The 26,393-nt window shown below is 44.4% G+C and overlaps 1 protein-coding gene across 1 annotated transcript; it reads left to right on the top strand.

Moving 5' to 3' along the window:
• The first annotated feature begins 4,975 nt into the window (after positions 1-4,975).
• On the top strand, positions 4,976-13,583 carry TMEM238L (transmembrane protein 238 like). The gene is made up of 2 exons (XM_053376202.1): positions 4,976-5,923; positions 13,028-13,583. Exon 1 carries the CDS (start codon positions 4,978-4,980, stop codon positions 5,494-5,496), a length of 519 nt encoding a protein of 172 aa, XP_053232177.1. The 5' UTR covers positions 4,976-4,977; the 3' UTR covers positions 5,497-5,923; positions 13,028-13,583.
• The last annotated feature ends 12,810 nt before the right edge of the window (positions 13,584-26,393 follow it).

The following is a 26,393-nucleotide window of genomic DNA, read 5'->3' as shown; positions in this document are numbered from 1 at the left end:
GGGCCTGCCTCCAGAGAGATTCTCTGTGCCATATCCTCAGTTTGCCAGTATTGGCTTCAGTGCTGTGGGCATGTGAAGAGGCACCTGGTCCGGTTCTTCCAAACCAAAAGCAGAAAAGCCCACCCCAAACAATAGCTAGCACCTCTCTGTCTCTGATCCACTCCACACTCTTGAGCAGGTATAGAAGCTTAGCATACAACTCTTAGAACAGAAACACAGCTGGACAAAGTTGAATGATTGATCTGCATTTTTTATCCTGCCCATTTTTATCCAAGGAGCAGAACATTCCTTCTCTCACCCAAATCATCCTCACAACAACCCCATGAGGTGGGTTAGGCTGAGAGATATTCACTTGCCCAAGGTGTGAGCTTCATGGCTGAGCAGTGATTTAGAGTCTGAGACTCTAAAAAAACCACCATACCATGCCCTGTTTCAAGCAAAGTTGCCATTGCTGCAGAGGCTGAATTTACAAGCTTGTGTCTGGACAACGGGAAGTGGCATACATGGCAGTGCACTGCTCTTTTGTCCACTCCCAAATGGAGACTATTCTAATTCTCACTCCCAACTGGAGCCATAAAACCCTTAATGTACTTTCCCCATTAATCCTCTTTCATTTGGTGCTCCTGCTGAAAAAACATTGTTTTGTATCTGCTGCAGTGTTTGTTTTGAGAACCTGACTACTAATAAATCCTTTACTAATGAACCTTGTTCTCTTGGTGTCCATATGGAAAGGATTGCTTGGCTCCTCTCTTACATCCCTGTGTACATAGGCAACTGCATTTTGAAGGGTGAAAAAGGCCCTGCTAGATGTTGCTGGACTCCAGCTCTAATCAGCCCAAGTCACTATGGCCAATAGTCAGGGATGATCGGAGCTGAAGTCCAAGAACACCTGGAGGGCCAAAGATCAGTCATCACTGCTACTGTATAGTGTGATCTGCTCTACAGAACCAAACCTGTAGCAAATGCTCCCATGACCCTGACACAGTGACCTTAGTACCGCTTGTTATCAAGCTTTATATTTGTCTCATGATGCCATTAGCATTACACCTCCCATTTCAGAAGAGTGGCACTAAGCTTTGAGGGGTGGTCCTCATTCCCTAGTACCCCACTTGTTATTCCTGAAATTTGGAGTATTTAGTTAGAGTCACGTGCTTCTCGTGGTCACTGAGAAGATCTGGGGGAGGCGGTCAAATATCTTCAGAAATGTCCCCACAGCCTTTGTCTTAGTCTTTATTTGGCTTGTAACTGGAAGATACAAAAATTGTAAATACACCCTCAGATCAATACTGGTTTTGGCATTTGGCTAGGCTGACTTATATAAGTCATACAAACAGAGAACTAAGTCCCCATGTGCAAATCTCGCCCTCCCATCAGATGTCAAAGAGATAAACAACTACCTGATTTAGAAGACATCTGAAGGCAGCCCTGTTTAGGGAAGTTTTTAATGTGTGAAATTTTCATGTATTTTTAACCTTTGTTGGAAGCCGCCCAGAGTGGCTGGGAAAACCCAGCCAGATGAGCGGGGTACAAATAAATTCCTCCACTACCACCACCTCCTCCTCCTCCTCCTCTTCTTCTTCTTCCATGGTCCCATTCCTGAAGCTGCCCCATGGCACTATCCAGAAAAACAAACAAACCCTCTTTCTGTTTTGTGTGCAACCTTGCATTGAGTTACACTGGGATGCACAGGAAGCATTTATATTTTAATAAAAGCCCTTTCTGTGCCAGAGTCCCAAATCTGATTGTTGCTTAAAACCAGCAGAAGGCTTGGGTAATTTCCTCTCTCCATTTACTTCAAAGTAAGCTTAATAGCCCCCGGAAAAGCTCGTTCTTCAAGCTCGTTCTTCGTGTTTCCCTGCTAAATGCTGGGGCAGGCTATAGCCCAGGGCCCTGAGGTAGAAAACAGCCGTGAAGGTAGGAGAGGGGATTGTGTTTGACAGAACTAGTCACACTGGACACACATACAGACACTTCTGGGAAACGTGGCAGCAGGGTAAGAGATGGAGTCGCACAAGAAGATCGTATTTCAGCTGAAAACAACACAGAGGAAATTTGTCAGTGTGCTTTCTGGCAAAACACAAACCAGCTCTGCGAAGCACTTATCAAGACAGCCGTTGGAAGCCACCAGTGCCCTGGGTGAACCTAAACCTTGCTTTGTCGTTCTAAGCCTAGGGTCAGGGGTTCAACTTGTCAGCAACACTTCTCCCATCTTATCTGTTTGCACACAAGCCTCTTCTGTCTGGAATCTGGGCAAGGGGGTGTCAACCAAACAGGCTTTCTCCTGTGTTTTCCAGTGGCATCTGGTTAGAGTCAGTCTTAAACAGTTTGACAGAAATGAACATTACCCAAGATGCTTCCACTTTTTGAAATACAAGGAAGCCCACAAAGTTGAATGGTAGGAGGCAATTATTCATCAGCATATTAATAGGTAATCTATCTTTTTAAATATAAAAAAATACACAGGTATATACTGTAAAGTCTGGCTAGTACTCAGGCTAATTTATGTTGGTTGGTTTCAACAACCACACTTTTTAAAAAAAGTCTCTCTCACCATTCCAAAGAAAGAAAATAATTATTTTCTATGATTATATATGTGAGCATACAGAGATACACACACACATACAGTGGTACCTCGGGTTAAGAACTTAATTCATTCTGGAGGTCCGTTCTTAACCTGAAACTGTTCTTAACTTGAAGCACCACTTTAGCTAAAGGGGTCTCCTGCTGTCGCTGCGCTGCTGCTGCACGATTTCTGTTCTCATCCTGAAGCAAAGTTCTTAAACCGATGTACCATTTCTGGGTTAGCGGAGTCTGTAACCTGAAGCGTATGTAACCTGAAGTGTATGTAACCCGAGATGCCACTGTACATATAATGCCAAATGGTTTTCACAATCACAATGTTACTGAAAAACAGGATGTTTCCCTTGTTGTTTTACAGAAACAGAGGAATTACTGTACTTTTCCGTGTATAAGACTAGGGGGTTTTTTACTAAGAAATGTTAAAAAGCGGGGTAGTCTTATACACGGGAGCGTGATATACACGGAAAAATACAGTACTTCTCTTCCTCACAATCTGCTATGGCATAGCTGGCTCTGTTGATCCATTAGTAAAGGATCTGAGAGGTTTGAGGTCTTAGGGCCCATGCGGATGTGACCTTAACAGTCTGATTGCCACCTGGTTACCTAAATAGCCACAATAAGGAGAATTGGGATTGGGGCTGTGGGTGCAGAGGAGTCTCCCTCTCTGCCTGCTGCAGCCTCAATGAAACACTTCCTCAGAGTTGCTATGAAACTCCCAATCCAGCCCCAATCCTGATATATTCAAGGAGGCAGGGGAGAATAAATATGTTAGGCTTGTCATGTGTCAAAAAAGCTCAACAGCTTTTGTGTCTTGAATTTCACTTCTAGAAATATGACAAATGTAAATTTTAAAATGAGATGCACCAAGGCTCTCAGAGTCTCCAAGCAGTAAGTGACTTGATTCACTGAAAAGCTTAAAAATGACAAAGAGAGCAAGCATTGAAGATGCATTAGCTTAAGTTACTTATTTTTCAACACCTTTCATTTGACTCATAACACGGGCAGTTAAAGTATGACAAAGATATGCTTTTTTCAGAACCCTGTAGCTGAATGTTTAGGGAGGACCAAGGTGATGCTCATCTCTCTTTGCAGAGAGAGAAGTCATTCTACATCAATTAATGGGCACGGAGTACAGCAAGGGTGTGAGCCTGTGTAGGCAGCATGGGTCAGTAAATAAATTGAGGTGTGTGTGAGGTTTCTGGCAGGTGAGCTCTTGAGGCTGTGTGTAAAACAATGTGGGAGGGGCTTCTTTACCTGCTCACACCCTTCCATCAGCCTTTCGTTTTCACCATCAAAATGATCAGGCAAAGAATGAGAAAAGCATGGATTTGCTTGCTCCTTGTTTCCCTCCAGCCTTCCCCTCACTTTTGTTGAGAAAGAATAAAAGAGATTTCAAAGATTCAAATCTGGGCTGTCGTTTACTTGGCTCCGAATCTGGCTTTGACAGAATGATTTGGGATTTATCGCTATTTGTCGGACAAACGAGAAACTTCATATATGCCACCTGAGCTCCAAAAGAAAATAATAATAGAAGAACAGACCTGCTGTTAAGTCCCATCTAGTTCAGCATCCTGTTTGCTGCAGGTGGCCAATCAGATGCATTTGAGCAGGGCATAAGGCAATAGTTGCTGTTGCCCAGTTATTTCTATAGTTACAACGTCAGCAAAGGACATATATCACACCTATCCCTCCAAGGTGGCAAACATGATTTCCCACAATTTCCTGGCAATTGTTCTATACCCCAACGCCCAGAAACTCTTGTGGGAGTTGCTCCAATCCCCTGGTCATTTTGCTTGGTCTTTCCTGTACCCTTTCCAGCTCTTCAGCACGTGGGCATAGCGTAGTCAGGATTTAGGTGGGAAGGGGCAGGATTTACATTGGGGTGGGGGGCAGAATAGGCCTATCTGAGACAAGTTTGGTGAGTTAGTTAAGTATTTTTACTTATTTACTTGATTTAGGGGGCAGCTGCTTGGCTACTACACCCGTGAGGGTGAAATGGGGTCACCGAAACGGCGCACGGTATTCCAAGTGCGACGGCACCGGAGATTTTTATGACGATTATTAAGCGCACTGCGATACCGCTAAGACAGTCCTTGAACCGAAGGGCGAGATCCAAATCCGGCGAGATTGTGCGGTTTATGGGAGCAATCGGTGACAGGCTGCGACTGACAGCCGTCGGCTGTGGGGTAATTCTTGGCCGCGCACAGCCGAGCCGCTCGCTTGGGGTCTATTCTCTCATCTGCCCCCGGGGACGGCGCGGCCCCCGCTGCAATTGAGCCTCCTCCGGTGCCGCCGGGCAGGTGAGGGGGGCGTGGTCCCTCCGGCGGCACCTGAGCGGGCGTGGCCCTCGGCAGACTTTGGCTGCCGCCTGCCCGCCGGCGCTGCGCCAGTGCGGGCATGGGCCACGCTCGCTGCGGGCACTGCGCGGTCTTCCTCGTGGCCGCGCTGGTGCTGGACGGGGCCGGCTTAGCGCTGGTGCTGGCGGGCGCCGTGGGGCGGCCGACGGTGGACGGGATCCCCTTGGAGGATTTCCTGGTGTTGACCGGGTCGCTGCTGCTCGCCCTGTCGCTGCTCTGCTGGCTCTTCTGGTATTCGGGGAACCTGCGCGGGGTGCCCGCCGAAGAGCTCCAGATCGGGGGGCGCCCCGCCGCCGATGCCGCCGCCGCCGCAGGCACGACACAGCCCCGTCGCCGGCAGAGCCTCCTGCGCCTGGCCGCCAAGCTCTCCGAGCGCCTCTCGCAGCGCCGCCGGCCGGCGCCTGCGCCCTGCGCGCCTCTTGGCTCCGGCCTTCCCGCGAAGGCCACGCGAGGCGCGGCGGCGGGAGCGGGAGCCGCCGGGCCCCTGGAGCTCAGCTGCCTCCGCCCGGCTGCGCCGCTCGAGCAGGGGCCCGCGAGGACGCAGGAGCGGCTGGTGTGAAGCGCTGCCTCCCGGGGAACCTGCCCTTCCTTCGTCCGTCCTCCCTGCCCTGGACCTTTCTTTAACCCTCGTCAAAGGAAGGATGGAAGAAAAGGCACATGGTCAGAAATCCCCTGGGATAGACAGGTCTCTCCCTCCGCACTTCGCGGTGTAACTGCCTCGCTCCGTTTAATATATATGGAATTAAATGGTATGTGACTTGTAGGACGTGGGGCGCACAGCTGCCGGACACGCTGAGCCCCGGCACCTCTCTTTCCAATAGTAATGTTGCCAGACGGTGGGCCCATTCTTTCATTGCTCAAGCAGTTTCGTACTTCTTAAGCTCAGGAAGACCTTAAGCTGAGCTTAAGCGGCGACCCTCTTGTAGCCCAGAAACAAAGCAATAAATGGCCCTGCTGAGCGTGTGCCGACTGCCTTTCCTTCCACGGTGAGTATTTGCAGTTTGCCCCTTAAACATTCTTGAGAGTGTTAAGGAAAGGCATGACTTTGGGCAGGCTGGAGCCACATCATGTCCAGTGCGTTCAAGCCTAACACCAGCAAAGCCTTATTGATGGTCTTTGTAAGAGAAGAAAAGCCCAGCTGTGCCAGCTGGGGCTGATGTGAGCAGTAGGCAAAAACATCTGGACAGTATCAGTCGGAGGAGGCTGCTCTATGTTCAAAACATGAGTGAGGAAAGGCCTGCTGTGCTCATCTGTAGGTGATTCCTGGCTGGCTTTTAGCTACTGTAGGCTGTAGCTGTCATGGAATCACAGAAGGGTCATCTAGAATCTCAAAACATGGTCTCCCATCCAGTTTGAAACCATATCAGACTCTGCTTAGCTTTGTAAGCGTGGCAGCACTTCTCAACATGACTCCTGGAAGTCTCATGGATGTGTAGGATCTCATTTGTTTTGTACTTTGCAGTCCCTTGTCTATTGTATTTATATCCTAAATTTCCTTCGTCTCCGTTTCCCCATTTTATCCTCACCACAATCGTGAGGTAGGTTAGGGCTGAGGGATAGTGACTTGCCGAAGCTCTTCTAGGGAGTTTTATGGCTGAGCGGCGGCTTATACCTGGTTCCCCCCATTGCTAGTTCAGCACTCTTCATCACTGCACCACACTGGATCTCCCTTCTCAATAGGGAAAGGGCTCCCTTTCCTGTGTAGTTCTCTACTTGTGTCATTTATCACCACAAGCAGTGCAGCAGGTAGCAATAGGTGCTAATGTGTGCAAAACACATGGGACTGAAACACAAATGTCTATGACAGTAAGGTGTGTGGCTGGGAGATTGCAACACCCCCTCAAAAAAAAGTCTGATCCCCTGCTGTAATAACTTTATGTTCCCTTTCCTGCTTTGTGCACCTCATTCCTGCTGAATGTTTCTGGACTTGTCTAGCACTCTACATGCCTATAAGTCCCAACTGGATGATACAGCTAATGCTTCTGCAAAGTAACTTAAACTCTCTTTCTGTGCATGAAAGATTCCATTGCCTCTGGGGAGAAAACCCTAAGCCCTTTTCGCTGTGTGTTGCAAATGGTTTGCTTCCCAAAGGCAGCAGTTTCCTGCTTCTGAACAACATGTTCTTGCCTTGCCTGTTCCCCAGCTGAGTGTTGATTGAGATGGCTGATGTCACACTTGAGTGTTTTGGCTCAAGCAACTGTCATGTTAATGACCCCTGGCCTTCTGGAAGTATATCCTGAGACTAAGAAGATGGCTGGTGTCCATGGTGTCAGATGCCTAATTTGAGGGCCTCAGAAACCATTCAGGCCATTTTTATGGGAAAGACAAGATTACCAATTTAACCCTCAATTTCAAAAAAATCTGTTTGACGAATAATTCTGCGTTTTTTTAATTGCGTGGAAACCTTCGCACAGTATTTAGTTATTTAACCATGTTTAGAGCATAAACTTATTTTTGGAAAGCTGCTGAAATCTAAATGGGCATGACTTTTTGACAGCACAGAATCTGCTCCGTAGTCTTTAGTGGACTTTAGCATCCATCATTTTCTCTTTCTATTATGTCTTTCTTTCTTTCTTTCTTTCTTTCTTTCTTTCTTTCTTTCTTTCTCTTTCTTTCTTTCTTTCTTTCTTTCTTTCTTTCTTTCTTTTACTAGTATTTGTTCTGTGGCATTAACACAATGATCATTTTTTTTAAAAAAAGGTCTATGGTTATATGACTCACTCCTATCACTCGTGATCTATAGATAGGCACCTGTTCTCAAGTACCACCCCAGAGGTAAAATACTGGACATGTTTTGCAAGGGAGTCACTGTGTTGTTCTTGCCCTTTCTCAGCCTTGGATGAAATCCTGGTCTCCCTTCTTCCTTCCTTCCATTCCACTTCATGTTTGAGTACCGTACATTAAAAGCATTCATTCTCTCCCCCCCCCCAGTCTGAGCCACTGATTCCATTTCCCATGCTGTTCCAAGCACTCTTTCAGTACAGTATAATTTCAGTTTGTTTGGGTTTTTTTACCTGTGGCAAAGAAATCACTAAGCAATTGTCCTAGAAGTGAGTGGTTTCTCATGACTTTTTCATGTTTTCTGTATCTTATGTACATGTATAATCCCTCTTTAGCTCTCTATTCTGGACAAGGCAGAATTCATTGTGAAGCTTAGTCATTATACTCAGAGGAAAAACACATGAGAGCCTTCGTTGTAACCACCCCCTCTTTTCATTACTCACAGTCTCCTAGGATAGGTGTCCCCAAAGTTTCTGTTCCCATGCTCACTTGAGATGGCTGAAAACTACTGAGGCTCACCATTGACAAAATGGCGGCCGATACAGGGGCAGTTTGGCATAATCGGGTGGTGGTTCATGATGTCGTCTTCTACTGTATCTAATCCACCTTTGGAAATGGCTAAATTCTTTGACACAGTTTTTCTTGTGGCAAAAAGTTCCATAGCTCGCCTTTTCGCATGCTAAGTACAGTACAGATATTTGCTTTCGAGGTGCTATAACTCGGCCTCCCCATTTTAGGAAGAATTTGCTGGTCCATATGCCTTTTTCTTTTACATTTTCCCCTTCCCACCACACATGCTTCTCAAATTATATTTACTCATCTTTTGTAATTTCTTCTCCTCTTTTCATATTCAGCCTGTTCCTCATTCCTCCCATCTTTCCCCCCTTCAAAAAAAAACCACAAGTGCCTGTTTCTTTCTTCCCACATCCCTGGATTATCCTCATGAAGAGAGTCGCTGGTACCAAATGACTACGACACAGCTTAGGTGTGAGGCAGACAAGTGAGAAGTTGTGGGGCAGGCTGTGGCATTGAGGCCTACCTGAAAAGGTGGCCTGAAGCCCACTGCCAGGTTCTAGCCAACTCTTTGAGAAACAGAGCTTGCTAGTTCAGGCCAATGGCCCACATAGTCCAGCATCCTCTTATGATAGCAGCCAACCAGATGCCTGTGGAACCTGAGTCCAAGAGCACCCACCCTTGATGTGGCTTCCAGCAGCTGGTCCTGGGAAGCATTACTGTCTCTGACCATGGAGGCAGAGCATGACCATCATGACCAGTAGCTTTATTCTCCCTGAATTTGTCCAGCAGCCTTTTAAAGCCATCTAGGTTGATTGCCCAGGTGAATGGTCACCTAAAGTGGCAATAGACAAGTCCGTCAATTTTGACTTTTATATGAGGGGTGGGGGCAAATGTTCCTCCTGCCCTCTTGCAGGAACAGTGTGTACTTGTCCTTCCTTTATGCGAGTCCCAGAAGTGGCAGCGGAGGAAGCGCATAACTCATGCTTCCTCCACTGCTTTGATGAATGCCTCCGACACGCGCCGAGTCAGTTTGTCTGCCTATATTCTGAGCCGCTTCAAAACCTGTTTTCTTCCAGCATTCTTTGACATGTGGTGTATGGCTGGGGCTGGCCTGCACTTCAGTGTAGGATCATGTTTCTGATTCAGTTCACATGGCAGGAAACTGATGCAAAAACAAAAACATTTGCAATGCTATTCATACATTCCAATCTGCATATTACGTTTTTAAATGTTTACTATTTAAAACTCACTGGTTAAAATGACATAGTAAATAGCCTGTGTCACACATCTAATGATATTGTATATCTCCACGTACTTTCACTGTCACGTTCCAGTGACAAATGAAAAGTCCTCCTGGTGTGTTTTCTTCTTCAAAAGAACATGTAGAACACTCAGATTCCTTCATTCCAGTATTCCTTTCCAATAATTATTTATCTTTTCATGGTTCCACGAAATGTGTTTCAGGTTTACACTTGCTAGGCCTCAATGTCTACAAAAATTATGCTTGGTTCTCAGACTGGTGCAGGCCTCTCATGGCATGACTTGTATAAAAGACAGACTTTGAACCACCTTCTTGGCTTGATATATTTCAGTGACTACAGCCTGATTGTGTATACCTTCTAAAAAGACAAATCCTTGATCTTCCTTCATCCCACCTCATAGAAACATACAACAAGCTCCTCTTTGTATAATGTATCTTCAAAGCGATAGAGGAAATTGTACCGTTTCAAGAGACATCTATTGCAAATTTCAGCGCTGATTTCAACACTTGATATGGAATCATGCTGGTAAATGCTTTTTCATGCGCCTGCTTTGATGACGCCAGTCTGCTGCTGAGACTTTTGCTTCAATTGGGTCTGGATATAGTTGTCCCTTGGGTGCTCCATGCTGTGTTTGTCCATTTGCTTCACTACCCTATTGCAATTACATAATAGAATAAAAGCACTTAGACAGAGCACGACCGCTGTCCCTTGAGCAGCATGTAATGTTCTCCAAACAACCATTTTTTTAAAATCCTCCTGAAAAGCACAAAGCTCTTTGCTTCCGCTCCTGGGTCCCCAGAGGTTGTGTAGACTGTAACAAAATACTACATGCATCCAGAGTAGACACCACAGTGACAGACCCCTATGTTAGAATTCAGGTTTCTGCTGAATTCATATGAAGTGTGTTGGAGATGATTTAAAGAGCAGCATGCATGATATGGAGGAGCCGAGTCTACTCTCTGCCTGGACTTCCAGCTCCAAATTGCTTTGCTCCAGCTTTGTTCCTCCCAAGTGGGCTCAAAAAAAAAAATGGGAAGAAACCCTTATAGCGAGAAAAAACATCTGGGGGCAAAATAGATTTTTAGGGGGAGCATGGGCAACATATTTCTCCATGTTTGCCTAACATGTGACATTTAAGTCTCTCCCCATGTCAGCTTGAAATGGCTCCACTTGGATGAGGTAAAGGGTAAAGGGACCCCTGACCATTAGATCCAGTCGTGACCAACTCTGGGGTTGCGCGCTCATCTCGCTCTATAGGCCGAGGGAGCTGGCGTTTGTCCGCAGACAGCTTCCGGGTCATGTGGCCAGCATGACCAAGCCGCTTCTGGTGAACCAGAGCAGCACACGGAAACGCCGTTTACCTTCCCGCCAGAGCGGTCCCTATTTATCTACTTGCACTTTGACGTGCTTTCGAACTGCTAGGTTGGCAGGAGCAGGGACTGAGCAATGGGAGCTCACCCCGTCGCGGGGATTCAAACCGCCAACCTTCTGATCGGCAAGTCCTAGGCTCTGTGGTTTAACCCACAGAGCCACCCGCATCCCAACCCCACTTGGATGAGATCTACCCCTAAATGGGAAACTTTAATGTTTCAACCATTGCATTGGACATAGCTTTTTGGAGTTAAACTTGATGTTGAAACATTAGCCTAAGAAGCCCTGATGCAATAGGGAATCAGGCGCCAATCTTTCTCCTATGTTATCTGGGTTCTCTGCAAATGACCTCATCTTTGAAACTCACTTTTAGTAGAGGGAGACTTTTCATCTTCATCACAGGTACAGCAGACCATCTATAATTTGAGGAACTTGAGCACACCTTGGGCCCTCCACAACCAGAACGATGCAACGGGCCTTCCTTTAATCATTTTCTCCCTCCCCCTGCTCCCCCCCCCCAGAAAAAAATTAATCAAGACTGTTTGCTCTCCATCAGTGCAGTATCAGGAAAGCTTTCCCAGCTCTGGTATAAAGTGCAGCACTGAGGTAACACCCTTTCATTGAAAGGAAGGTACATAGATACGGATAAGCTTTTTGCCAGGTTGGCTATCTGGTGATTTAAACTACCTCCTTAATTAAACTGCTGCCTCCTTATTCCTTGAGGTTTAAGTCCCTTCTAGGATTCTCTGGCAGAGAGCTGAACTTACTTTATGCTGTTTCTGGGCCATTTTAACAACATTTGACAACAACAAGAAATCAAGCCTTGAGTGTCATCGGGCCAAACCTGTGGAACACTCTGCTAACAGAGATTCAGCAGGTGCCTTCTGTGCCAACTTTTAAATGCCTTCTGAAAACTTTTCTATTCCTCCAGGTCTATGCAGGCAATGAAGAGTTCTTCTCCCACAGTGGTTTATTGATGCTTGTTTTGATTTTTTCTTTCTAAATTGTTTTTAATTTTCATGTGCTTTTATTGTATGTATTTTTTAAAAAATCCTTTTAGAGTTGTAAACCCCTTTGTTATTTTTGCTGTATATAAGTACTTCTATAAATAAATAAGCACACAAAGCCAAGTCTTTTAAGGCAGGCATGGGGAGCCTGTGACCCTCCAGTTATTAAACTCTTACTATTCCCATAATGGCCATTGGCCGAGCTAGTTGGGGCTGATGGGAGTTGAAATCCAACAACACCAGAAAGTCCACAGGTTCCCTGGTCCTGCTTTAAGGCATGCAGGGGGTGGAGATAGAAACCAAATCGTTGGTGTGTGTGCTTTTTACCTGTCCAAGGTAAGAGTCAACATTTGAAGGTGGTGTAAATATTTGGGGTTGTCTGTCTAGAAACTATTGCTCTCATACTTTCAAATTTCTCTCGATTGTACTGTTTGGATTCTATTACTCCCTTTGGGGATTAGGCAGCTTACGCCAACTCCAGATGCACACAGCTCAAGGCAGGCAGAGAAGCAAGAAAAACAAACCAAGCCTTGGGGTCTTCTTCCTGAGACTGTTTACTGAAGCATCAGTGGTGGCAGCTGCTCTACACCCTGCTCTGGGCAAGCAGCACACACAACCTGTTCCATCTTCTTTGAAAATAATAAGAATAAGAATAATGGGCTGAATTCTCCCCTGCTAGACCCTGACCAAGGGGACGTGGGTGGCGCTGTGGGTAATACCTCAGCACCTAGGACTTGCCGATCGCATGGTTGGCGGTTCGAATCCCCGCAGCGGGGTGCACTCCTGTCGTTCGGTCCCAGCGCCTGCCAACCTAGCAGTTCGAAAGCACCCCCGGGTGCAAGTAGATAAATAGGGACCGCTTACTAGCGGGAAGGTAAACGGCGTTTCCGTGTGCTGCGCTGGCTCGCCATATGCAGCTTGTCACACTGGCCATGTGACCCGGAAATGTCTGCGGACAGCGCTGGCTCCCGGCCTATAGAGTGAGATGAGCGCACAACCCTAGAGTCTGGCAAGACTGGCCCATACGGGCAGGGGTACCTTTACCTTTACCTTAGACCCTGACCAAACTTGTGCTCAGCTTTCTTAGATTTCCTCTGCATTCTTGAAATGGGCATTATGTGAGCCAGTGATGCTTTCTTCTTTCTCCTCCTAGGTCAGCATGGGTCTGCCGACATCTACATGCCAATCCAGAGTGTGCCATATTGCCATTGATTGGTGGGACACCCTCCTGCACCAGAGCTGGTGGAAGAGCCTCATTTTATGTACATCAGCCTTGGATGTGTGGGTTTGCCAAAGACTATTGTGCCAAAGTATTGTACTGCCAGCTCTTTGAATGCTCTTTGCACAGCCCCCTGCAAAGACTTGAGAACTTACCTTCACAATGGAGTCAAGCTGCCCTTTGAACTGCGGAAGGGACTTTTGATACTGAATCTTTGTGGTGGATTTTCATAGGCACAGCCCAGTCTTGTACTGTGTTTTCTTCAGTACTCACTGATGGCTTCTCTGCCCTGTAAGGCTTACTTAGTAAAAAGAAATATGTTAAGACCATTGCTGATCCACAGCTAAGCTATGCAAACAAGCTGATGTTCCTTTTGGACCCTCTTCTCTAAGAAGCTTTAGGTATGGTTAATTTGTGCAAATGTGTACTTGTTTACAAGAAAAGTGAGGACTGCAGAGACTTTTTTATAATAAATATTGATTTATTTAAAAAGAAAAGTGTACCATGGCTGATTTTTGTATGGTCTATTTGGCTATCCTGACATGGGTTTGAGTGCTGTGCTTTATGTTGCAGAAGTGAAGCTGCAGAGCTCAGCCTGCCCTTCCTCCAAGAGCAGGTTTTCAGATTAGGCTCTTGCGTTTTCTTGTCTCCATTTGTTCTCTATAACTCCACAGAAATTACTTGCATTATCCTTGATCTATTACAGTTTCAGTAGATCTGTGCACATAGGACCTGTTTTCCACGCCCGCCCCCCTTCTGTTTCAGTTTATACATAATGTGAATTATAGGACCACACTTGTGGCCCTATGTTAAGGGTGAGTCACCTGAATCACATTCCACCATGACAATAATAAATGCAGAAAATGGGTCAATGGATTGATTTGAAATTTGGCAGCATTTTGTTAATTGAATATCAGTTAAAATGGTTATTGATTTAAAAACCCTTTCTCATGTATCATCTAGCATTATTAACAACCCACACGACATAGATATAATGAGAAGATCAAAGGCATTTCCTAGTTTCATGTGCCAAAATCATCAAAGTCAACTAGATGATCCTCAAGTTCCCTTCCAACTCTACAATTCTATGATTCTTCCTAAAATTCATTGATTGTGTGAGCCCAAACCACCAGGGACTCCTGACACTTGTTCAAAACTGAAATCCTGTGGTGGAAGAAGAGAAAACAAAGTTTCCAGGAGAAGAAGGGGATGTTTCCTTTCCTCCACTATCAAAATCATTCTCTGCAGGCTACTGTTTTCCTTAAAGGAGCAAACAGTTGCAAGGGTGGGAAGATTTTTTATTAAAAAAAGAGAGAGAGCATGAGATGGAATAAGGTTTTTTTAATATAAACCTCTCAGCCTTCCATCAAATTGAGTGCTTGATTTAAGAAGAAAAGAAAGCGTCAGAAGATCAAGTTTTGAATCTTCAGTGTAACATTAACCCTGGCTGAAAGACCCCATAGAAGGACTCATTCATCAAGAATGTTTCCAGCTCAAAGCCCTGAACCCAATAGATTTTATTTAGCCTCTATTGCTTTCTTTCTGGTGAGAAGCTCTGTGGTGGTTTTCTGCAATTCTGCCCATTTGCCAGGTGCCAGGGCAAAAGTTTGTATGGAAGGTCCCATCACACTTTATCTGGAATGAGCTGCACTAAAAAGTAGGTTCATAAGAATGGATTCCTGTGATGGAAACTGATTGAAGATGTTTGCAATAGCAGCTTCTTCTTCTTCTTCTTCTTCTTCTTCTTCTTCTTCTTCTTCTTCTTCTTCTTCTTCTTCTTCGGGCATGGTAGTGCTAATGAATATTTCCAGACATGTTGCCTGGTGGTTCAACATTATTATGGGGGAGTAGTATCAGGAACTGGCTACTGGCGACAAAGACATTATGGGCAGGATTCAGCCAAAGGTAAGCAATTTTAAGCCCCATTTACTTCAGTGGAGCTTATATATAATTTAAAGATCACCCATTAAAACCAAATGGGCATAAAAGTGCTTAATTTTGGCTGCATCACTATGTCTGACTTGATCTATATTCACTGACTTGGTAAGGCTGTTTATATCTCACATGCAAGTACATAGCTCTCACGCCCAGGCCTGACCCAAAACATTTTGCTGCCTTCCCTCCCCTGCATTACACCCCCTGCTGAAGTTGCATAGTACCCAAGCCTGGTTGAGCTATTTTAGCACTTGAGGCCAAACAAGCATCTCTTATCCCACTCTGAGAATAAAAGCATGATCAGTGAATCGATGAAAATCAGAGGTTAGGAGGAGGTAGAATGGGATCAAATGTGAGCTCTCTGAATGATTTCCATAGCTCAGGAAGGATTCTGACTCCCAATTATTCCTCAATAGTAACAAAAAGGGTTTTATTCTCAAGCTGCTGGGATGAAGAAAGCTTGTCGCAGTGGGGAGAACTAGGAGTGGGTTTTTGTGTGACAAAACTGGAGCTGCGCTGCATTTATATCTTAAATTTAAAGAAAATAGCCTTCCACTAAAATCCTGGAAACTGTAGTTTACTCTACAGAGCTGCAATTCCCAGAACCCTTCAGAAACTGCAGTTCAGAGGGTTCTTTGGGGAAGTCAAGTGCTTTAAATACGTTGTGTGTATGCAGCCTTAGTTCTAGTCTTGAAAACAAATTCCTGGGCTGAGAAAGTGCTCAGAGGCACCCTGTTCCTTCATTCCAAAGCATGTTTGCACCTGGCTGTGGTTTGTGGATTGCAGGTTATGCATAGAAATCACAGTCCCAGGGTTGGTTACAACAATTTAGAACACAACATTGAAAACAGTTTTAAACAAACTGCAATCACAAAAAACAGGGTGGGTCCTAAAAATAGGCTGCCTCACTCTGCCTAATGGTAGAGCCGGCCCTGTTTCCATGTCAGTTTTGCACCTCGCTACCACTAGTGAGGCTGATGTGAGTCTTCCACATGATTCACCACTCCTATCTGCTTCCACACATTAAGAAAACATCAGGCAGGCATTTCAGCATCAAATGAGAGACTGTCACAGCATTCCAAAGGATCCTATGGGGTTCTATGAGTTCCAGCATAATTCAGGAATTCATGAGTAGGTGACATGTTTTCTCCAGATTCCTGATCCCTCATACCACCGGTGACATAAATCCTTCAGGATATGTGTTGGGACGTTTGTTTTGTTCTAGAAATCACACGACTGATTGTTGTAATTTCTGTGCATGAGTACAAAGTGTAATCCCAGCTTGGCCTCAAAGCCAATTTTTTTAGGCATAGTTCCTTAGCCTATGAAACAGGATTGATTCACTAAGCCACAAGGATGTTGAAAGGAGAGGAGGCAGAAGGAATGAATGAGTGTGGTAAATGTTCATTGGTTTTTTAAAAACAAACCCTCTGTTTTTTAAAAAACAAACCCTACAGACAAAAGGAGGTGCGCATGAAGTAAGGGAAAAAACAGTAAGAGCAGATGATTTATTAATCCAGAATTTATCGTCTGTCTGATGGTTTCAGATTTATATGCATTCTCAAGGCAGAGAAGAATGTTTAAAAAAACAGAAAAATGCAATTACAACAATTAATCTGGGATGGAAGACCTCAGGTCCAGGAGCTGAATGCAACCCTCCAGGACTCACTCTCTCTCTCTCTCTCTCTCTCTCTCTCTCTCTCTCTCTCTCTGGCCCACAGGATTCTCACCAGGCCTAAAACCCCTCACCAGCCCAGGTCTGCATCCTTCTTGGGTGCTTTTGCCTGGTTGAAATGTGTCCTGGGACTGTTGTCTGAATGCGGAGAGGCATCTGTAGATGCCTCCAACTTTTGCCTGACTAAATTGCTGCCTGCAAAAGGTGGAGTCACATCTGTCACTGGTTTTGCACATACAGTGGTACCTCGGGTTAAAGACGCTTCAGGCTACAGACTCAGCTAACCCAGAAATAGTACCTCAGGTTAAGAACTTTGCTTCAGGATGAGAACAGAAATTGCGCAGCAGCAGCGGGAGGCCCCATTAGCTAAAGTGGTACCTCAGGTTAAGAACAGTTTCAGGTAAAGAACAGACCTCCAGAACGAATTAAGTTCTTAACCTGAGGTACCACTGTACGCCACCCCCCATGGCAAAGGGCGCCCAGAAGATTGCTTATAAGGGAATGTGGCCCTAGAGCTGGAAAAAAAACCTTTCACATCTATATAATAAATAATAATTCATAACTCAATAGCAAACATGCATCATCTGCTCTTAGCATGCTTAATGCTTGAAGATCAATCGTCTACTTGTACAGGAAGGTCTCTCAAGAAAACAGACCAGATTCCTTCATCTTTCTTATGGTAAATAATTCAAATACAACCACTTGGGGGAGGAATACACCCTGTAGTACCTACTGAGGATAATCTCAGAAGAGTGGAGTCCACAACACATCTTGTTACTGGACTTCAAAGGATGGAGAGGTATATATGGAGGAAGATTTCCCCTCATGAAGCCTGAACCCAGGCTCTAAAGTGAAGACCCAGTGCTTTGGATTTAACCCAGAACTTACCCTGTAAAATATAAGCTAAAAAAACCCAACAGCAACCAGAGACTGGCTGGCTGAGCAACTCTGGCATCTCTTCCTGGCCAGGGAACGTCCTATTCCATTTAAAGAAGTGCTTTTGTTTTTGTTTCGAAGTTCATTTTAGTTTTGTTTCTCTTTTTAGGAATTATAAAAAGCCTTTGTTTTTCTTTCATAGTTTATTACCCTTATTACACTTTTAGAAACACTCTCCTGGCGAGGGAAGTGTTCACAGTTTCTAAGTCCTGCATGCCTGTCAGGTTCTAGTTTTAGCTTGTCACAAAGGTTCATAAAACAACAACTACAGTAACAATAGTGATAACCCAATGCACTAATAGCACTTCAAAAAGATTTGTAAACAAGGGCATGAATCCCTGTCTTAAGAAGACAGATTGCATTTAGTGTGTGATGATCCACATAACTGAAAAAATGGGGATTAGGAAGCAAGTTCCTCATCTGAGGTATTTAAGGCTCCCTTTCATATGCACCTGGCATTGGGGCCGCTTGCTAATGATGCTGCTATCCCATGTGACTATGGCATGTGTGTGAATAGCAAAAGGGCATGGGTGCAGCTGATTGTTTATGCCTTCCCTAAGGGCTGGTTCTTCCACTTGGCAGGATGATTATCTTGTTGCCAACTCTTCTAATCAATCCTGCCCGGGTACTTGCCACATTCACACACACATACCACAGCATAGTACAGTGGTACCTCAGGTTAAGTACTTAATTCATTCCGGAGGTCCGTTCTTAACCTGAAATTGTTCTTAACCTGAAGCACCACTTTAGCTAATGGGGCCTCCTGCTGCCGCTGCGCCGCCGGAGCACAATTTCTGTTCTCATCCTGAAGCAAAGTTCTTAACCTGAAGCACTATTTCTGGGTTAGCTGAGTCTGTAACCTGAAGCGTATGTAACCTGAGGTACCACTGTACTGAGAAGCAGTTCTCAAGAGTTTGGGTGTGAAGGAAGAGGAACAAGTGATGCCATCAGGGTAGGACTTTGGGTCAGGGCAGCAGAATGAGAAGCAAGTTCACCAAACACAGCAGAGCTTGCCCACCACATTTTGAAGTGATGTGAAACTTGTTACCAACTGATGGGTCCCTTTAAGAGCCTTCAGTCCAGAGTCTAAATCTGCCCCCCTCCTGAGAGAGACTCGGGGCACCAGGGTTGTCTGTTTCTTTGCACCCATATTTTCTCTAGCTTGCCATGCAAGCCTGTAAGAACTGCCTCCTACAGAGCTGGGATCCTCACTCTTCAAAACTATTGTGCCTGCTCTGTTTCTTCACATACCATGTGTGCTCCAGAACAGGTTGTCTTGCCAGCCAGTCATCACAGTGACGGGAACTCTTTTTTGGCCATAGGGCAGGTCAGAATGTGACTCCTGCAAGTGTGGTTTATAAATAGCCCTGGGAATGGTGCATCACTGGAATCGTAAACATTCAGTAAAAATGGTTAGTTTTCTGAGCTGGGGAGCTAAGCTGGAGGCCTCTGCATGTCCTCCGCAAGCAGGGCAGTTACTGGGTAACCTATCGATGGCCAAAAGGGGTTACCATGGAAGATGATCAATGACTGACAAATGGCAAAGCCAACTGGATTAGGGCTGGGCTTTTGCTGCTGAGGAATGTTAGTCACACTCGTTATCCAGAGAGGAGAGGAAAAGAGGAGAACGATCTGGCAGGAGGTTCATCTGGCCATATGGCTGATACCGTTACGTTTGGCATGATTCATAGCTTGACGTCACAAGCAGATAAGGTTTTTATTACGCCTGACACTTAGCAGACGTGGAGCAAGTGAGGCAGCTTGGTAAACCAAAAGCAAACGACTGGGGCATCTAAAAATAAACACCCACCATTTCAGCATCATGCTGCTTTCTCCGATGGAAAATATTGAATTAAAAAAATTAAGGGATGTAAAAGTGAGAAGGGAAGAAATGGAAGAAATTTACAGAAGGACAGACAAAGAGGAGGCAGGCAGGAATAAGGATGGTTGTTGTTTTTCTGCTTTTATTAGCAGCACACTTTGACAGGCAAAGATTCCCCCAACAGCAGATGGAGATGCAGTGTTGAGAAATGCTTCACTTGTTGAATTTCTGCCTGATACACCAGCCCTGCCAGAAAAAAATGGGTGTACCCAAATGTATATTGCAAAATCTCTGAACAGAGACAGTGTTGCATCCATGTTCTGAACAGTAAGGGGTTTGATTTATCAGGCAGACATTTTAACTGAATGATTTGATTTTCTTGCAATTAGTCCTGTGACACTGGTGGACATGAAGCATGACAAGCATTTAAACTCTTGAACAGCAGTGGGGGGGGGATTTGGGGAAGGATTGTGTGGATCAGTGGTAGGTCTCAGGCTCCATCCAGATAAGGTTGGCAAAGACCTCTTTGCCTGAAACACTGGAGAACTGCTAAGTCACACGGTTCAATGGTCTGATTTTCCATAAGGCCGTTTCCCATGCTCCTGTTATTAACCCAGTTGTTTTTAAAAAGAGCATAGGTTTTGAAGACAAATGGCTGCACCCAGTTATATTATCATTTCACAACCACTATATGATTAAATATTGATTTTCAACAGTGTGCCTTTAAATGGATGGAGCAAAACAGCTGACAAACATTACGGAACTGCAAACACAATGCAGTTCCTTGACTGTGTGTTATAGTTTTATGGTTACTCTACTGACCAGGGAAAAAAACCCCTGCCTGGGCTGCTCTTGTACCTTTAACAGCAGGTTGATCTGCAAAAACCAGTAAGGTGAAGCTTTCCATCATATAGAGATAAACATTATTAACCATCTTATGCCTGTGCCTCAACTCCCCCCCCCCGCAAATATTTCAACTAAATGTAGTTCTGAACATAAAATAAGAAACACTAAGTGCTCATCCACACTTTTGCTTGTCCCACTGCTTTCCACCAGGAAAACCTACTGTTGGGTTTTCTCCAGATTGACATTGGCTGTGATTTAGTGCTGAAAAGCGGATTTTCCACACTGTGGCAGAGCAAGCCGATCGGGCACCTGGGGCAGCACACATGCCCTGCACCCGGGGGTGGACGCATCCCTAGAAAGCATAGAACAAGCAGAAAACCACTCAGACAAGCAGAAGGGTAGATGAGCACTTACTTATGTAAAGCAGAATCACAGTACACCAGCTGCAACAGTATTCACTATGAAGTCTGGTATATTAATTTAAAGAGTGTCGCCATACGTTGGTTGAAGAATCACAGAATGGCTAGATCTGTTAACATACGTAATAAAACAAAACCAATCATTGTCAAAGTCATCTCCCCACCCCTTTCCCTTTCAGCATTCAGTCTCCCGATTTACTTTTTGGCTAAAGCAATTTGCCAAAAGTTTGTGTACCAATTAGATAATGTTAATCCTGAACCAGTTTACTTATCAGCTGATGAGCTGACACCATTGAAAATATTACTAAGTAAGTAATATTTACTGAGTGGAGAACATGGAAGCTTACATCCTACTATTTTGCCAGTGCCTTCAAATACTTTTTGCCAAAATTGATTAATTTCAGACCAATTCTGCCACATGTGACAAAAGTGTTAAGTTGTGGGTGAACATATCAGATGACACAGCGATTCTTCAAACAGTTCTTGTTTATTCACAGGCCAGAACTGAACTGAACTGAAGGGTTCAGCCAGCCTGCTTATATAGAGCTCCACTACAGCGCAACAGTAACCACTTTCTGTAACTATCCAATCACTGAACGTCACTTTCAATCCCCTATTTGCATATGTGGACCTGAGTGAAAACTATCTACAGTATCCCCCTGCTGGCCCAGGATGAGAACTTCAGTACATAACAAAAAGGTTAGTACAGCCTCTCCAGCATTGGTTGCTCAGTATTTTGTTGGTGCTGCTCAATAAGACAAGTGTAAGGTTCTATCTATAACTCACTTTCAGAGTGTTTCCACAGATGCCTGCAGAAACAGATTTCAGTGCCTTTTTACTCCACGGAGCATTCTACTATGCATCTGAAAGGGTTGTATTTAAATCTGTTAAGAAAAACTTTTTTTAAAGAAAAAAACAGAATCATTTTGAGTTGTGATATTAAATTTATAAATATCCTGTAGATAGAAGAAACTGAGGTTGATGTTTTTTAGACTTGAAGAATATTCTGTTAATGAATTTTCCATTTCAGTTAAGGGCATTATTGCTGAAACGTAAAATTTGATGCAGTTCAAACCATGGTGGGTTTGGGTTTTTTTACTCTTTTTTCAGTTTGAGGATGAGGTTAACCCACTGGATAGGTACCTCATCCTACAGAGGCATTTAAGACTCCCAGTGTTTACATTACAGAATTTTATCAGTTCCACAGAACAAAGGATGGACAATTATAGGGGCTAATAGTGATTGTACAGTAGATTTTATTCTACTCTTGCCATACCTGCAGAGCATGTTCCAAGAAAGGGTTAGAGACCAAGCTGTTTTTTTTTATAGTATGGCTTAAAGAGACACATGTTCTTCATCAGTGTGTTCCATTTGTCCTTGCTGTTTGCCTGAATCCCTACAAATGAAGGCACATGCTGCATGACATTAAAAAAATGTCAAGGTGTCATTAAAAGTGAGGTATTCCTAGCCCTCTGTCTTCAGATAGTTTGATTTTTAAAAATATTGACCTTTTACCACCATGCATAAATACGTTAATAAGTTCCTGCCAATTTTGGAGTGCTTCCGTCGTGATAGGAAGAGGTAACCTACCGGGAAAAGGTAAGTTTAACATGGTAAAATATTCATATTTATGGAACTGGTATTTCCCAAGCTATGCTATATTCATCTTGCTCCATCTTTGTAGTTTTATTTTATTTTATTTTTTGTAAGTGCTGCGTAATTAAGTTTTTATAATAATTTAAAGTTTGTAGTAAAGACCACACCCAGATATTTTATGGGTTTGCCATGCCTGTGCCTCAGCTTGGCATTGAAAGGACACTTACTGTGGCTATCTAAAAACACACAACTTTACGCTGAATGATCTTATTGACACATTTTAAAATAATGTTTAGTTGTAGTTTTCCTGGTTTAACAGAACAACCCCCTCGGTCTAGGAAGTGTGGGGCTTGATTTCAAAGTGCTGTAGAAGCTATACGATTATAAAATGTCAGATTTAAATAAAAAATAATAGACATGGGATAAGTAAGCCCTTACTAGTTTTTCCGAGTACAAAAAGAAAAGTTCCGCAAGAGGACCAAAGCCCAGGTGGAGAGATCCATGTGGTGTGGCACCTTGCAGGCAAAAGTGTGTCACTGCTAGGGTGACAGTGACAGGCAGGAAGGAGTTAAAGGTTCACCTGGTCTACCTGCTTAGTGTCCTCAGAGGTGTGCTCTGACATTTATACAGTACTTCCTTCTGATGGCAAGGCAGCCTGGATGTTTGGGCAGGTAGCATGACAATAAGACAGGCTTCCAAAGCTCAGCCTGCCTTTTGGCTGATAGCGCCCCATGAAGAAGAATTTGGCCACGATCCTTGCCCTATACGTGGGCCGGTGTTATTTCATATTAGTTTTGGCTCTCGTCTGTGATGTGGCTGGATTGGTCCTCCTGCTTCTAGGGATTTTTGGTCTTTTGAGCTCTTGGGATTTCTTTGTTTACTCGGGAGCCCTGCTGTTGGCATTTAGTCTCCTATTCTGGGCTTTCTGGTATTCGCTCAACATTGAAGTCTCCCTTAAAGAACTAGCTGTTTAAGTCAATCTACAACCAGATCGTGCAGGTGGCACCATCAAACTACAGAGAAGAACGTTTCACCTCCTGGAGGCATCTGAAATTTTACCAGGAGAGTAGAAGGAAATGATGTGGCGACAAGAGTCAGTGCCCACCCATCCCCACAGCAAGGTATGTACCAAGACTGTTGTTTTTCTGTTTTAGGCAGATAAATAATCTGAATTTTCCAACATTTGTGCTTTGAGAGAAATACATTTGAGCCGAGTGATTTAAAAACGTGTCCCATCACATTAGCAGAATTATGAATGCGAAAGGGTGGTGAGGTGTGTGTGAGGTCAAAGAATTCCAGAGAATGATGGTACTTCAAGGAAATGGTGGTTAAGCGATGTGTATGTGTGAGATCACAGAATTCCAGAGAATGAATGGTACGTCAGGGTCCATCTGCACACACCCCATTGTGACTTAAGTCACTAAACTCAAACTACATCTTCTTAAAAGTTGTCACAGATAAGCAAGTCCTTATGATTGTTAATATCGCCGGTGTCATAGAAGCCAGCTTCTGATAATTGCCACATTAAGGCTGCAATCCTGTACCCAGTTGCCATTGAACTTAGGAGCAGTGGCGTAGCGTGGGTTGTCAGCACCCGGGGCAAGGCAAGTAATTTGCGCCCCCTAACCAGTGGATTTGCCCTAACCCCAGATGTTGCGCCCGGTGCGGCCGGCCCCCCCTGCACCCCCCACGCTACGCCACTGCTTAGGAGGAGGACTTGGTCCTGCTTAGGATTGCACAGCACATTATAGAATATATTGGCCTGTTGTGTACATTTCATGTTACTTTGAAGATTAGAGAAAGGGCAGATAATAATGGCTGGCATGGTGGGAATGTGATCAGTTGTGTCTGCTCCATTTTTTACTGTTTCACATCTGTTCTTAGCATGGTGTCCAGTTCCTGTGTTTTGGCTATCAATTTTTTTTGGGGGGTGTTGTTCATTATGTTTGCCTATCTTGTTAGCAGAATTTAAACACACACACACACAACCCCCTTGGATGCTTGTCTGGTGTTTCTGTCTGAAAAGCTTTATTTCAAAAACATCCACGTTTGCGTACAAAAGGGCAAAAATGAAATATGTGTCTTAGAGCAGGACTACCGTCTCAAACACAGAAGAGACAGTCAGCTGCCTTAAAAGCCCACTAGATAATTCAGTTGTCGTGTCAAGCTTCCCGCAGAGATGAAACTTCATTTATTTTGTTTGTTGCATTTGGGAAGGTGGGTATGGGGTTTTTCTTACATTATCTAGTCAGAGAATTCTGTTGTCTGCTGTAGCGAAACCAAAGCCCCAAATTAAAGCTCCACTTTAGCCATCTCAGCTATGTCTCTTGACGTGTCTTCAGGAAAACAAAACATACAGGGAATATTTCTGGCATCTCACACCTGCTTTAACAATAGCATGCGTTTTATTAGATGCTAATAGAAATGGGGCACAATCAGGGGTTTTGGTGCCGCAGGAGAAACTGCACAATCTGCTTTGAAGTAGATTGCATTCTCCCTAAATTAAAATCAGGTTGACAGCTCAGTGATGCTCTTTGGTCCAGACTTAATCCTGGATGGTCAAATAACAGTAGCCACTAGTAGTGCCCCCCTACCAGCTTTGGCTTGTCCCCCAGCAGCTGTACATTTGCTTTGACAAATCCTGAATCCTGACCACAGCTCCTCATGTCCTCGCAGTTCTGATTATTCCTTGCATTCTAAGTCCTCCAATTCTTTCATTTTCTAGTTTCTGCTCCCTGTCTCACACTGACTGCGATGCCGTATCGCCAACAACAAACGTACAGGTGTCTGCTAGGAGAGAGTTCTCTGCGTATGCCATTATTCCTGGCATTTCCCTGGCATCGTGCCCAGACTAGCAGGAAGAGCAAGTGAACATCTGTCTCTCTACAACAGGGAGAAGTAACCGGGCAAGTTATAAAGTGACCAGCCTGGCACTATGGCCTGCTGTGTTTAATCATTAACTGTGGACCATAAAGTTTCCGGAGCCACAAGCTTCCTTGATGGGGCAGCTGCCAGATACATGGCTTGTAATTATTCTTTATTAGGCATTATAAGATGGCGCAGCCATGGCAGGTGGCACAAAATTCACTCTGATCCTCCAGAATATGGAATATGTTTCATGCATATCCCAGAGCACAATCCTATTAGATGTAGGTCCTATTCAATTCAATCAGACTCCCAGATGACTATTATAGGGCTTCAGCCCCAATCACTCCAAGGATGGAGAACTCCCAGACATGCATAACAACATGAAACTGATAATGCTTGCGGCCAGAATGCTTCTCAAACTACACTGGCTGGTACAGTAAAAGCCCTTGCGAAATGATCCCACATTTGCCTTTGCTATAACATGCCAGCTTATCTTTGCAAAACAGTTTCAGAAACATGTCTTTGGTTGGAACGCACGTGGTTTTAAATTTTAATTGTGGGGGTTGGTGGTAAGGCCGAAGCATCCTGATTCCTAATTGAACCCTTTCCCCCAAAGCCCATTATTTACAGGATTTAAAGAAATAATGGATTTCTTAAAATCCATTATTTATATAAAACATCTATCTCCTGTGCAGATGTGACAAGATGCAGAAAGATGCAGGTTCAGCTTCATTAGCTGTGCAGCCTTTTCCCTGAGCAAGGAAGGGCAGGAACAGGAATGAGTTGGAACATACCCAGATACCACTTTCATTCAGCAATGGATTGAATGCAACTATTCTTTTGTGTTTTTGTTCCCAGTGCACTTAAAAGCTGATATACCATGGATTATCCCAGGAGAATGAAGGGAAGACGCAGTGAATATGGACACTCATGCCAGCCTACATTTGAAAATCACAGGATTCCTCCAGGAAAACTAGGCTATGCTGAGTCCTGTGCATTCAGAGACTCCTTGTCTGAAGCTCCGCACCTTATTGGGTTGAATGCATACAGTCTGAACATTACACCAACATCTCGCTCTAAGCCTTTGCTTTGCACAACTATTCAGTGCCCTGATTTTACCCATTGCAATCACCAGGCCATGCTGTGTCCTTGAGTAACATATGGACTTTGATTTTTAAAGTTGACTAGAACCGCAGGAGAACC

Source organism: Podarcis raffonei, chromosome 2 (genome assembly GCF_027172205.1).
Source record: "Podarcis raffonei isolate rPodRaf1 chromosome 2, rPodRaf1.pri, whole genome shotgun sequence".
NCBI lineage: Eukaryota > Metazoa > Chordata > Lepidosauria > Squamata > Lacertidae > Podarcis > Podarcis raffonei.
The sequence above is the reverse complement of the archived record's forward strand: the minus strand, read 5'-3'. Positions and strand labels throughout refer to the sequence as shown.

What these genes read in the sequence shown, in the direction of transcription:
- TMEM238L (XM_053376202.1), top strand. Translation starts at nt 4,978, where the DNA reads ATGGGCCACGCTCGCTGCGGGCACTGCGCGGTCTTCCTCGTGGCCGCG.